We start from the raw sequence: 15000 nt of genomic DNA, 5'->3' as shown, positions 1-15000 counted from the left end.
GGTGTCAAACTCATTTCGGAGTGAGGGCCGTATTGGGCGAAAGGTGATTTGATAAGGGCCGCGACCAGTTGCAGACGCACATACTCGCTCACGTGCGTTCACTTACACAGCTGTCACTTGGCTTTGCTTTTCAGCCTGTTGTCAGTCACTGATATTAACTACAGTAGCCTATACGTTACTTTACAAATATTGTTCATTATTAAGAATAGCTACTTAAATTATTGACTTTAATTCTTGGTATTACGGTTGTAGGCTACCACAAATTTGGTATGAGAGGTGAGAAAAGAATGCTATTTTTGTTTAAGGAGCCCCAATAAACCATTTGAAAGTAGAATAATTCAATTTCAAATACTGTCTAAGCTATAACTACAAATTATTTTTTTGTGCAGGCCTGAGTGCTTCCAACAATCAAACTCAGTCTTTTTTTATTGAAGTGATGGACAATAATGTAATATTAAGAACAAATCAATGAATCAAAATAATATGATTATGTTTAAAAAAATATATTTAAAAAAAAAAGAAAACAACTACCTTTATAATTATTATATTTAAAAAAATATCCAAAGTGGCATGGGGGAGCCAGCATGAAATTTCATCTCAATCACTTGCTTCTTCCAGTAATAGAAGAAGTAGTTGAATAAACTGTTAACGAGCGCCACAGCTGGGGAGAGAAAGCTGATTTGCCTTTTTTGAAAATCATGTCGCAGGCCACATTGGACTCCTCCGCGGGCCGCATTTTGCCCACGGGCCGTGTGTTTGACACCCCTGACTTAGACCCTCTATACTTAGTAAAGCGGAGTTGCACTGTACTTGGTGAACTCATTTTCAGGTCTACACCAAGGGCCCTATCTTGCCTTACCCCTTATGCTTAAACTTCTTTGTAATTTTTCACTATTTTGAAAAACATTTTAAAATAGTTCAAATAGCCGATCTACAGGCTCACAACGTGTCGATGGAGATCGGCTATTTTCACTATTTTAAAATGATTTTCAAAATACAAAAAAATGCCTTAAATGTTTAAATGTTTAAATGCCTTATGAGTTTGTAGATCGGCTATTTTCTGCGAATGTTCCCCCCCTGAATGCCGAGGTTCTAGTGGTTAAAGCAGACTCCACTCAGCAGGCCGGGTTCAGCAGGTTCTCGGCTGCACAGTGTGGGCGTGCCCCGGCACCGTTTTGATAAAGCGAAGCGTAAAGCACTTAAAACACTCTCCTCTCGGAATGAAAGCACATTCTCTGACTGACCACACGCGCTCGCAGATGAAACTCTATCACCATTCACCACCGAAACACACAAACCACTTACCTGATTAGAGGAAGGGGCACGTGACACTCACCTCAACTGTATTGTTGTTGCCGGTTTTATCGTACGCATCCTGTTGCCCTGTGGGGGAGAGACAGCTGCACGGGTAAGTCGCTAAACAAGCGGAAGGCAAAGTTCTTGCTTTAAATGGAACAGAACACGGCCCGAGAAACAGCAACACAAAGAAGGCTCTTTAGATGCAAAGAGATACTTACTGTAAAGCAGCATTTTTTTTGCTTTTATATCGCCTATTTTCGAATAGCTGAATAATAAAATAGGGCTCGAGTGTTTAAAGTGTTTTTTTTGCTGTGGACCCCGTGGAATCACCTCAAGGAGCCATGGGGGTCCCTGGACCCCACTTTGAGAGCCAGTGCTGTAAAGTACAGTGACTGTTTCATTTCTACAATGAAAATATGAATGTATTTCTTTTTTTGTTGCAAGGGACTTTTTTTTTTCATTCCGTTTCATCCTTATTCACTTGTTCCCACGTGGCTGGCCTACTTTCCAGTCCATCTTGAGCACAGATGTCCTGTGTGCTTCCTGTGTCTGAATTAGCATATTTGTGTTGTGCCGTGTGCAAAAAAAAGCCCAAAATGGCAGTACCTAGAGGAGAGCCGTGACCTGTGTGTGTCTCCACTCCGCTGCCATTGGTGTGCACACTGTGTGGCTGGATACCTTGCTGCCTGTCCATCTCCCCTACGGGACCCCAAAGAAAACCAACCAATCATTTGTGTGTGTCAATGTAGTATTTTGACTTCCTTCAACTTCATATATATACTGTAGGTAAAAAATACTTCTTGTCAGATTTGGTCAGAATTTCTCAACATGTTCAGTGGTGGAAAAAGTACTCACATTTTTAACTTAAGTAAAAGTATCAATACTGCAATGCAGAAGTACTCTGTTACAAGTAAAAGTCAGGTGTTCAAAATGTACTTGAGTAAAAGTACAAAAGTATTGGTATCAAAATGTACTTAAGGTACCAAAAGTAAAAGTACTGAAATGAAAGCTCACAACGCGTCGCAATGCGACGCGTTGTGAGCTTGTAGATCTGCTATTTTCAAATAGCCTAGGTATAAAATAGTGCTAAAATGGTTAAAGTATGTTTTGTAATGTAATAATTTATATCTGCAAAGTAACTAGTAACTAAAGTTTTCAAATAATTGTAGTGGAGTAAAAGTACAATATTTGCCTCTGAGATGTAGTGGAGTAGAAGTAAAAGTACTGCAAATTGGAAATACTCCAGTAAAGTAAAAGTACCTCAAAATTGTACTTAAGTACAGTACTTGAGTACATGTACTTAGTTACCTTACACCACTGAATATGTTGGTATGTTAGCATTGAAATGTGTGTGTTTGATGGATGCACGTGTCCTTGCTTACATTGGATGTGTATCTGCTCCATCTCGTTGACCTCGGCGATCGATTCCCGGAGCTCCTCAGCGAACTTCCTCAGCTCCTCTCCGCTGGGGGAGCAGAAACTGACCAGCTGTTTCTTCTCTGACGTGAACGGACTCAGCATGGTGATGCCATGGGCGTAGTCTGGTGGGACACATCATCATGACACAATACTGCGCACTGCTTTCATCTCAACCTTTCATTCTAACAAAAACTAGAAAAAGTGCTCCTCGGAGCACAGGTCTCCGCCAGGTCAGGTACGTTATTGTGGCCTCCTGGTGGCGCTATAATAGGCCAATGTGAAAAGGGTGCCATTTATTCTTAGGTCTTTCACGGCAATCGGACACTGCATTCATGATTTGAGGCATTTTGTTCCAAAAATGTGTTTATCTAAATTAGACCTGCTGGTGGCGCTATAACAGGCCAATGTGAAAAGGGTGGCATTTCTTCCTCGGCCTAGTGGGAATGTGCGTGTGAAAATTCAGGGAAATCGCAAGCTGCGTGCATAGTTTGAGGCTTTTTGTTCAAAACGGACCAATCCTGCAAACTTTGGAAGCCAACCATAGGCAATGAGGATGGAATATGGGCAATCGGACAGATTTGTGTTGATCACATGACTATAGAGATACTGTGTACCGATTTGCATGACGTTTGGATAAAATCTGTAGGAGTAATGTAAAAAAAAGGGGTTTTGCACAAATCGGCCTCCTGGTGGCGCTATAACAGGCCCATATGAAAAAACTGGGGCAGAGGTTCTGAATTGGCATCCAGGGAGTGTGTGTGCACAGTTTCGGAGCGACCGGGCCAACGGTGCCAGAGATTAGCTGCTAACACACAGACAGGACACACGGACGGACACACGGACGGACACACGGACGGACGGACTGACGGACGGACAGGGGCGAAAACATACTCTCTCGCCATGCCTTTCGGCCTGGCGGAGACAAAAATGAAAAAGTACTTTGTCCCAGAATTGTTAAACTCTAGATCTGCTATTTTTGAATAGCTAAAGTGAAGAATAATATAAGTATAATATATCAAAACATGGAAATATTCAAGTAAAAGTAACTCAAAACTGTACTTAAGTACAGTACTTGAGTAAATGTACTTCTACCAATGTTTACAGTATGCCCTAATAATTCAAAGATTCTGTTGCTTAGGAACACTTGGCCAAAACGTATGCTTGCAGCTCTTTAGCTGGAGGTAGGAACACTTGGCCAAAACGTATGCTTGCAGCTCTTTAGCTGGAGGTGTTTGTTGCCTGGCAGCAGTGGGTAAAGTGAATAATCTATCAGGAAATTGTCATAACTACACAAACTACTGCAAATCCTGTTGACAGCAAGATGCTGCAGAAGACTCCAAATATCATGCATCGCTCTGTCAATGAAGAGAGGAAAATCCTGTTGGTTCAGCAGCAAAACTGCCGCTTTGGTTGAGCTGCACGGAGCATGAACACGACAACAGATTGCTGCTGTAGTATTGTGCGTACCAACTTACATTCGTTGCTGAAGAGGTGGAACTGCATGCCGAGCAGCCCCATGGCTTTGCAGAAGGTGTAGGAGGCTGAGCTTTTCTTCTTGGGACAGAGCTTCAGGATCTGGAGACAGAAACACCACATGGTGACACACTGACATGAAAGACACCAGATGACTCCTTCGAGATCTATTTTAAAGGACCATACAGATCTGATCTGGCATGCTTAGCCCACTGACTATAACTGACTTGACAGCACTGTTCACCATTTTCAGTTTTCTTGTTTTGTTTTTGAGGAAGCCACTGGATTCCTTTCATGTCAGGACTGTATGAAAATGTACTTGCAGAGACTTGAAACTTGTATGAAATCAGTAATTCAACACACTAAATATCTTGAAAAGTCTAACGATTTTTTTCTGAGAAAAGATTGTTTAACAAATTTAAATTCAAACATCCATAACGTGATAACAGCACAATTTCCTGCTTTTGGGTCCTACTTTATGTTTGAGAGCCTGTTCCTGACAACAATGATGTTTAGCCAACACTGTTTCAATTATAAGTAACTTTTTATGACTATGAGGAGAATGTAAACAAATGCTAGATCAAAAACAATGTATGTATGATATCACAATTATGACATACTTGTATTGTCGCAAGTATGGTCCATTAACATTTGTACAGTAAGTTGAGATGAGATGAGAGAGGTAATGAGGGTGCTATAGTACATCCACTCCCTCATAAGTGGACAATACGTAAACTCAGGTGTCTACAAGTAGCAGACAGCTATTTTCATAATTTATGAAGATTTTTGAAAGTATTACAAAATGTTCACCAAATTACATGCCCAAAATAGGGACACTAGGTTTAAAGTGTTTAAATTACTCTCATTGTTCTGTACTTGATTTTAGATCATTCATGCATTTTTGTGTCTGTAAAAAATGGGGGCACGTTAAGTTAATGTATTCTATCTAAAGTGTCTAAAAAGTCTAAGCCTTTAACATTACAGTACATGCAAAGTCTAAACGTTTAACATTACTGTACATGCAAAGTCTAAACCTTTAAAATTACAGTACATGAAATTAAAATCACTAATTTGCAATGAATTACACATTCAACAGCAATATTTTTGTATTCTTATGTTGGGACTGCATCCTGGTGCCTGTGCTCCTCCAGGACAAGTAATTAAAGGCCATTACATCCTTACCAGCAGCAGGTCATTAAAGAGGAAGACCTCTCGCTGGAGCTGGGTCAGCTTCTGTTTGTGAGGCTTGTTGGCATCGGGAACCTCAAACAGACGGCAGCAGCACACAAGACGCCTGTGGGGCACAGCCAAGATCTACAGAGGGACAGAGTTCCAAGAGAGAGTAGGAGTAGATGGATGGCAGTTCAGAGGAGAGGAGAGAGATAAGAGATGACAGTGAGAGATAAAGCCGTAGTTGTATACTGTACTGTATAAGAAAAGCTATGGTTCATCGTGGCTCTGGGCATTTATAATCAGCCAGTCAAAGCTGCGAAGCATTACTGTAATGACGATGATTTATTGTGAGCCGCTAGAAATTTCAGGAGGTATTAGCCAAGTGGCTCACAGCCTACAGACTTTCCAAATTAAGTCCAAGAGCCAAAAACTCTGGCTCATAGGGGTTGTCTTACACTGTATAAATAAGGCTTAAGAGGCACTAGAGGTTAAGAGAATTAACACCAGTTTAGACAACACAAGTTCAAGTAGAGACTATACACACACACACACACACACACACACACACACACACACACACACACACACACACACACACACACACACACACACACACACACACACACACACACACACACACACACACACACACACACACACACACACTATACACACACTATACACACACACACACACACACACACACACACACACACACACACACACACACACGCACGCACACACACACACACACACACACACACACACACACACACTATACACACACACACACACACACACACACACACACACACACACACACACACACACACACACACACACACACACACACACACACACACACACACACACACACTATACACACACACACACACACACACACACACACACACACACACACACACACACACACACACACGCACACACACACGAACAATTGCAAACCCAATTCCGGATAAGTGGTAGAAGATGTACTTCAAGTGATAACATTTGGCTCTCCCACGAGGATTAAAGTACAGGTTTGCTCACCACACACAAGCAACTAATAGCGGACTCACAGTTTTCAGGCCCAGGATGGACTGTTCCACGCGGCTGACGTAGGTGACATGGTCTTCGTTGGAGCGTAGTTCTCTCTGCTGGATCCTCTCATAAATGCCTGCCACCATGTCCCTGGGAATGTCAGCCCCATCATCCACCCCTGAGGGAACACGGGTGCATGGAAGGTCAGCCTTTTTAATCCATTTTAATCCATCTTAAAGTACTGATTAATTCGAAGTCTAGACAAAAATCGTCCCTGTGGGAAACATTGATTGAAAGATTGATAAAAATTCAAAAGTCCATGACTTATAAACCGATGTAAATTATGTTTAGTCAACACTGAATCACTTATTCAGGTAAGTTCAGTAACCTTGGAGAAACAGGTAATAACCGCAACATCTATGAATAGAGAATGTGAGGTAGCACCTTCTAGTCCACAGTCTTGCATGGCTCTAGTCTAAAGAGCTATCAACACCAAGTTTAGCTGTATTCAATTTGTTGTAATAAATGATTAAATCTAATCTATGACCAGAGTATTTTCTGACTGAACCACATTGGAGAGCACCAGCATTGTTCATTGATAACCTGGGTCAAAGCGGCACAACAGTATGTAACTTCTTAATGATGTTGGCTGCCATGTTATTTGTGTCTAAAGTGGCCACTGATACCCAAAACTATAGTGTGACTTTAAGTCTGGCTGTTTTGGGTGAGAAAATTTTATCTTAATTTACATCCTCTATTTTCCTATGAATGACTCTGATGGGTCCTGTGTGTGTGTGTGTGTGTGTGTGTGTGTGTGTGTGTGTGTGTGTGTGTGTGTGTGTGTGTGTGTGTGTGTGTGTGTGTGTGTGTGTGCGTGCGTGCGTGCGTGCGTGCGTGCGTGCGTGCGTGCGTGCGTGCGTGCGTGCGTGCGTGCGTGCGTGCGTGCGTGCGTGCGTGCGTGCGTGCGTGCGTGCGTGCGTGCGTGCGTGCGTGCGTGCGTGCGTGCGTGCGTGCGTGCGTGCGTGCGTGCGTGCGTGCGTGCGTGCGTGCGTGCGTGCGTGTGAGAGAGAGAGCTCTAAAAATAACTGATGTTCAAACACCACTTGTGATAAATGTTGAAACATGTCTGCAATTCATTATACCATCCCTTCTCCTCAGAGACCCTGACCCCCCCCCCCCCACACACACACACACACACACACACACACACACACACACACACACACACACAAACACACACTCTTATGCATACACACACTTTCTTTCCCTCTCTTAATTTCTTTTGCTACTGTATCCATCAGTTCCTTTGATGCTTGGAGGATAAAAACAGATGAAACCATCAGAAGAAAGCACAGAACATGGCCTCTCCTCTCATCTCTCCATCTCTTTTCCTTTCTTTTCTATCTCTCGATCCCCTGATCTCCCCTCTCCCCGTCACTCACACACGCACGCACGCACGCACGCACGCACGCACGCACGCACGCACGCACGCACGCACGCACGCACGCACGCACGCACGCACGCACGCACGCACGCACGCACGCACGCACGCACGCACGCACGCACGCACGCACGCACGCACGCACGCACGCACGCACGCACGCACGTGCGCAACCCGGTACACATGCAAGCGTGCTGCGCGCGTGTGCATGTGTGCCCCGCTCGCGCACGCATGTGCAAAATCTTTCGGGTTTTGGCCGGATAATTTACTTTTTTGGGGGGGTTTTGTAACTTTATTTCGGTTAATTCGGTTTATTCTTTTTTTTTTGACCAGCACCCAGTGGGTGCTCCTCATTTCACCTGGGTGCTTTAGCCCCGAGGCACCCACGGTATCGGCGCCCTTGCGCACACACACTCACACTCACACTCACAAACACACCTACCTCTCAGGTTGCGTATGAAGTCGTCAAGGCCCATCTTGCGCTGGGGTTTGATGTTTGGTGAGTACATGTCAGTGTTGAGGAGGACCACGGCGAAGGCCAGGATAAAGATGGTGTCTGGGTTATGAAACTGCTGCACCACGTCTGGGTTGCACATGCAGTAACGCTGGCTGAGGGCGACAAACAGGACACCGCTGTTATTTAGGAGGAATAGGACATATTTATACTGTCAACGTGTATTGCCGTCAGGCATGCACTTGTGGTGTTGTCTGTGTTTGTTCAGTTTTCTTCCCTCTGCTTTTTGCCCTCTGTCTATCATTCATTTCCAGGTCCAGCCCAATGCACTCATCACTCCATCATTCAATCAGCATTCAACTCCGCCTCTTACCACTGGTTGGTCGTCCAGTCATCATTCCACCACCTATATAATTCACCTGTGTACTGTCATGTTTTTTCTTGATCCCCTGCCATACCTCCACTTATAATCTCTGAGACAGTCGGGTTCAATTCAGTCCTTTAAGTTTGTGTCATTGCTTGGTAAGCCTGCTGTTGGTACAGGGAGGGGTAGTTTTAATTCTGGGGTACCCTGTACATTACTACACATAGGTAATGTTCTGTTTATTCACTCTAGTACAGAGGTGAGTGCCACCTGTTGTGATTTCTGTTTGTTAGAGAAGGAAGGTTTTTGTTTCTCTTTGATTTGGTTAGATCGTTATTTTATTTAGGTAGTGAGTTTTGGTTTTAGTTTTGGCCGCCGCATGCGGCCCGCACCGTCACTCAATGCGGCCCCAGGCCAAAATCAATTTTAATCACAAAGAAAAACAAAGTAATCTAAACATATCCGAAATGGTGAACTATTGCCAACTGTTCCAAACATGCAACTTTCCATGAACCATTTTAATTACAACAGTCCACCAGTAGAGCGCACTGTCGTTTATTTTAATAGAAGCCTTATTAACTATAATTCTAGTGTTCATTTTTGTATATTTTTAAGCCAAGGTTACAGCAATACTCTGAAAGGCATACTCAGGAATGTGAAGTTTTGTTTAGCAGTACAGCTGTAGTAAGTTGATAGAAGCATTACTAAATGCTAAATAAAAACACAGTTATAACAAATAATAATAGTTAATATCCCTTATTTATCACATATGTGACTATTATGGGCTTTTTGAGTAATGGGGTACTACTGGCGAGAGTGCCGATAAACAGGGGCGGGCTGGGACCAAAATTCAGCCCTGGAATTTTGGTCCGAACCGGCGCACCGCCCCCGGACCGTTTTGCCAACGGGGGGGGGGGGGGGGGGGTCCCTGCCGATAAACAATGCGGCCCCCCAGAGTGATTGAGGAAATTTTGTGGCCCTCACCATCTACGAAGTTGCCCACCCCTGCACTAGACCAACTATTAGGGACGTAACATACATAAATATTCTGTGCAGCGACTAAAGCCTGAGTGTATACAGTACATGGTTGCATGCGGCTGTTGTACAACCCGTTGTGAGCTTGTAGATCAGCTATTTCCGGTGCGTGACACCGCCATGCAACTATAATGAAAACAAGACAAGAGTTGTTCTAGTCTAGAGATGTAGAGAGAACCCTGTACTTTATTTACCTCTGTGTGAGCTCTCAACAATAAAGGCCCTACAAGACAACTGAGGAGCAACTGAAAGCATTGTCTGACCATCTATGATCCCTGGAATGTTTTCTATGTGCTAATAATTTAGGCGATCTATGAAATGAAGTTTGTTCTACAAGTGCACTTGTAAGTAGCTCTGGTTAAGAGCACCGGCTGCAATTTAATGCTTTGAAATGTGTATTTGTTGCTTAGGCGTGCTATTTGGGCCGGTGATGCCGTGGTTTTATGCTGACGGGTATTTCCGGAAGGAATAATTGTTGGTGTTTGCACTTCAGCTTCCACTGACCGTGTCTTCCCTGGTGTTAAACTAGTTGTCAGTTGCTGCGGGCAGATGTAGCACAGATGCTGCACTGTGACTGACCAGCAGGCATCATATCGTTAGCACTGCAGTGCGTGCCGTAGGTTACAACGTATCAGCCCACATTGTCTCTAGGCTTTTACAGGAAAAGAACAGCCTCTGTAGCAGACAGAGAGGCTGAGTGACTCTAGAGACACGACACTTGACAGTGTGACGGGGATTCTGCCTCAGTTAGGCTAACGGTATACTGTCTGTCGTTAAGATCAGAGACGGAGAGAGAGTGCATGATTAGGACCACCTCCGCTCCATCGCCGCCTACGGGCTCCACTAACCCCCCACGTTTTTGTAACCCTCCCCTAGCTCTCTCCCTATCTTCCCTTCTAACACACACACACACTCATTTGTCTTCAGTGGCTTGTGTGTGTGTGTGTGTGTGTGTGTGTGTGTGTGTGTGTGTGTGTGTGTGTGTGTGTGTGTGTGTGTGTGTGTGTGTGTGTGTGTGTGTGTGTGTGTGTGTGTGTGTGTGTGTGTGTGTGTGTGTGTGTGTGTGTGTGTGTGTGTGTGTGTGTGTGTGTGTGTGTGTGTGTGTGTGTGTGTGTGTGTGCCTGAGAGAGAGAGGGGGCTAGAGACACAGAGGAATAGTGTGTATGTATGTATGTATGTATGTATGTATGTATGTATGTATGTATGTATGTATGTATGTATGTATGTATGTATGTATGTATGTATGTATGTATGTATGTATGTATGTATGTGTATCATCTTGTGTATGAGTTCTTGAGTGGGTACTTGACATATTGAGCATGTGGGTGTGCATTTGCCTGTTCATGCCTATGCAGCCCGTTCACAATATTCCTGTATGTATTTTGTACGTATCCCCTTTTTTACATAACCCTTTCCTTTAAACACTAGCTTCTCCTATCTCCCTATCTGCATATGAAAGTTGTATGCCAGCTGGCACTGTATACACCTCTCCCGGTGAAAAAACTACTCATGACAGCCTACAACCCATTGCAAACAGATGACATAACAACTGTTTTACATAACAGACATGAAAGGGGATGTCTGTGGTCCTCCTGCTATAGTCCCTGCATTGCTCTGACCTGCAGTGAAAACATGGCAACAGACCCACTAACTCCATTATGGACTCTCCTCTCCTCTCCTACCACTGCTTGCTTGAAGTGGTTCCCCTCATCACTTGTAATTACATTTCAGGCATTTAGCTGATACTTGTATCCAGCTATTGGCTGGCTCAGGGAATAAACGTGACCCGTTCAGTACAGTCATCTGACACAGGTCCCACTTCAGACCCAGCATAACACCATGTGGTCAAGTTGAAGTCACGAGGGCACTCAAAGAATGTTTTAAACTAAGAGCAATCTGAAGACATTTAAAGAACATATGAAGGTCAGAAGCTGGCACGGGTGGAACATAAATGAGAGGAGCAATTACCTTTATTTAACCAAGCAGATCATTAAGAATACATTCTTATTTACAATAACTGCCTGGCAAGAGGCATTAGCCTCGAGATGGGGGCATTAGAAACAACACAACTCCTAGCGTGACAGAAGAAAAACTTTATCTAGGGGTTTAGGGTTAAAACAAGTAAATATAGCAGACAACATACTGTGAATAGCCCTAACAACACGGCAAAACTGGACAACAATCAGAGCATATAACAAGTAAGAGCCATTGGCAGCTGCCAGCTAGTAAGCAACATGCAGTCCTGACATCCACGTCCACAATATGATTGATATGACTGAAAACTGTAAATCAGATGTCCATGAAAATGTAGACATTTTAAAGGACATATCAAGGTCAGAAACTGGCAGACAATTTGTCATTTTGTAGATAAATCCTCTGTGTCTACAGAAGAATCAGTACTGCTGTATGGGGCCGAGACATCATGGACGCTAACATCAACGCAGGAAAAGGCCCTGAATGGTGTCTACACGAAAATGCTATGAATGGCACTTGATGTCACGTGATGGGCGGACCACATCAGGAATGTGGACCTCTAAGGAGGCCCCCCGGGGGGTCACGGACAGGGTCAGAGAGAGAGAGAAGGATGAGGCTGGCTGGACAATGTGCCAGGCACCTGGCTGGAACTGATGGCGAGCACAGCTGGGAGGGAATAGACAGGCACCACCTGCATATAAGACACACTGCGGCGTGACAGTGGAGCCAGCAACACTGCAGAGCTCCAGACACTGATGCCTGATAGGAGGGAGTGAAGGGCAGCGATCCAGGAGTCCTGAGTTGGTGTCGGCTAGTCCGTACTCTCGCATTGTGTCATCACATCCTTGTCTATAACGATATTTTTAAAACGTTTCAGTATAGAGAGGGATTCACTCTCGGGACTTTGACAGCCAGGTATGTCCACTAACTGGCGAGCAGCTGGAAGGTGTTTGTACATCATAGATGAGTGTACGAGTAAGTAAGGTCTGCAAGGTCTTGTTGATATTGTAATGAGTTTCAGTCTGCAAGTATGCTCATAAATTGTCAGGATGGGTGGGCGTGTTGCCACGATGACAAAGCAAGCAGGGCACAACAACACAGGCCAAAACCTCATGAATATCAATTCACTTATAAATATGTATTTGTGCGGATACCGAGACAGACAAATACTTCCAAACAACTTTGCAAGGACACAGAATGTCTGCCCTTCTTCATAATATCCTGACACTTGGATGAGCTACAACAGCAGAATGTACTGTCTGAGTTTTCATTGATAAACTGAAGTCTAATCCTTTAAAATAAATAATAGCACTGTTTACAACAGTACACTCTACAGAGATTATGGAATATTTGTAATGTTTTCTATTAGATCCCACTAGATCAAATGCTTCAAAAACATCTGCCTTATTGCACAATTATTTAACCTGGCCTGCAGTAATATGTCTGGAGTTTTAAGGATGCCGACAACTTCAGGAACCTGAATGTTCTGGTCTTAACCACTAAAACCCTATAAAACCTATACCTGGTCCCCTCCTTTTTACAGCTCGGCAAAGCTGTAAATAAACAGACGCTGCAACTTGTCGTCACTTTCTCGTTACTTTCTCACTTTCTCCCTATTGGCTAAAGACCAGCCAATGAGGGGTTTCCAATGGCTTCCCATACTTTGAACCAAGCCCCCAGAACCGTGATAGAACAGTGAAGCTGCCATCGCCTGGTGGTTAAATCTGGGATTGCAAGACTACCGCATTTAAAACACTACTGGGCGTGCTGCTATCACACACACACACACACACACACACACACACACACACACACACACACACACACACACACACACACACACACACACACACACACACACACACACACACACACACACACACACACACACACACACACACACACACACACACACACACACACACAGCATTTTTTTTTGTCCAAATAGAACACTCACAGATTGCCTGGAATCTGCAATGCATTCATGATTGACACAATCAGAGACTGATGAGGCTATAAGACATCGACATAAATTGCTATTGATTGGGGGTGGGGGGTCTTTTATTTCGATTTGTGCCTGGCATGCAGCAACCTCGTACCCAGAGCTTCTGGCAGTATGTCAGGGTTTAAGTCTGACTTGGAGCGGTGATGACAGCCTAAATGCACAAGGCGCTAAAAGGTTTTCAGATTTTTAAAAACAAATCAATTTTGTTAGCCAATCACAAGAGGAAAAATCTGACTAGCAACACATTGTCACATTGTTTGAGGTCAGGGTGGGAAACAACATTGTCCAGTGTTTTCAACACTTTCATCCAACATTAATACCGTATTTGTTTATGAAGGGGCAAAAAATGTCAGAACCACAAATATCTCTCAAACAAATTGTAACAGCTTTAGGGGAGAACATTTGTGTGTTCTGCAAGTATTGCAAAGTCTCCTCCAAGAGACTCAAAGAGGAAGAGGGCTCCGCCAGGTTCAACTTCCTTCCGTTACTTGATTTCTGTTTAATCACCCCTCAGAATGCAAAGTCGGCATGCAGAGTGTGGCCAAGCCCCCAGGACCGGGTGCGCCAGCACAACTATTCAAAACACAAGTGGCACACTTCCTGGCCAATAACAAAACAGCGCATATTGGAGACCTCAGCTTAAGTGTACAACAGCAACAGCAATAATTAGCAGTGCTCTGGCTTCCAATACTGCTTCTAATGTGTGTGTGCATGCGTGCGTGCATGTATGCCCCTGTGTGTGCGTGTGTGTGTGTGTGTGTGTGTGTGTGTGTGTGTGTGTGTGTGTGTGTGTGTGTGTGTGTGTGTGTGTGTGTGTGTGTGTGTGTGTGTGTGTGTGTGTGTGTGTGTGTGTGTGTGTGTGTGTGTGTGTGTGTGTGTGTGTGTGTGTGTCCTTCTATTTGACCGCACATTACATCGCTCGACCATGAATATTTATTATTTTGCATGGATAACCAAGGGAGCCTAATCATTTCAAATAGTTTTGACTTTACCAGTGCAGATCAGTGAGATTAAGGGGTGAGGGCTCGTGGTTAAAGGACACAGCCTGTGGCTGCTCATGAGCATGGCAAGCTGTTCATGAGCATGGCGAGCCGCTATCCATCATGACAGTCTCACCTGAAGGCCTCAATGAGTCTCTCCACCTTCTGTGCTTCCCCTTGAACACGAACGTGAGCCTGGAACTTCCTCAGCGCCTCGTCCAGCTCCATGCCGGAGAAATCCATCTCATCTACAACACAACTGCACAGACACAGAGAGAGAGAGAGAGAAAGAGAAGAGAGAGAGAAAGAGAGAGAGAGAGAGAGAGAGAGAGAGAGAGAGAG

At 44.1% G+C, this 15000-nt stretch overlaps 1 protein-coding gene across 1 annotated transcript in view; it reads right to left on the bottom strand.

Annotated features, from left to right (window-relative positions):
- iqsec3b (IQ motif and Sec7 domain ArfGEF 3b) overlaps positions 1–15000 on the bottom strand; it is a gene marked incomplete at both ends in the record, with an annotated part of 44310 nt that overhangs the window by 2032 nt on the left and 27278 nt on the right. Inside the window, 8 exons of the mRNA XM_080438037.1 lie at positions 1337–1383; positions 1906–1998; positions 2682–2840; positions 4194–4293; positions 5374–5505; positions 6444–6583; positions 8289–8455; positions 14795–14917. Coding sequence (XP_080294163.1) covers positions 1337–1383; positions 1906–1998; positions 2682–2840; positions 4194–4293; positions 5374–5505; positions 6444–6583; positions 8289–8455; positions 14795–14917 — 961 coding nt within the window. The remainder of the gene's footprint in view (positions 1–1336; positions 1384–1905; positions 1999–2681; positions 2841–4193; positions 4294–5373; positions 5506–6443; positions 6584–8288; positions 8456–14794; positions 14918–15000) is intronic.

The sequence above is a fragment of the Gymnoscopelus braueri genome, assembly GCF_963280865.1.
Source record: "Gymnoscopelus braueri genome assembly, chromosome: 9".
Classification (NCBI taxonomy): Eukaryota; Metazoa; Chordata; class Actinopteri; order Myctophiformes; family Myctophidae; genus Gymnoscopelus; species Gymnoscopelus braueri.
This window is presented reverse-complemented; position numbering and strand designations above follow the sequence as displayed.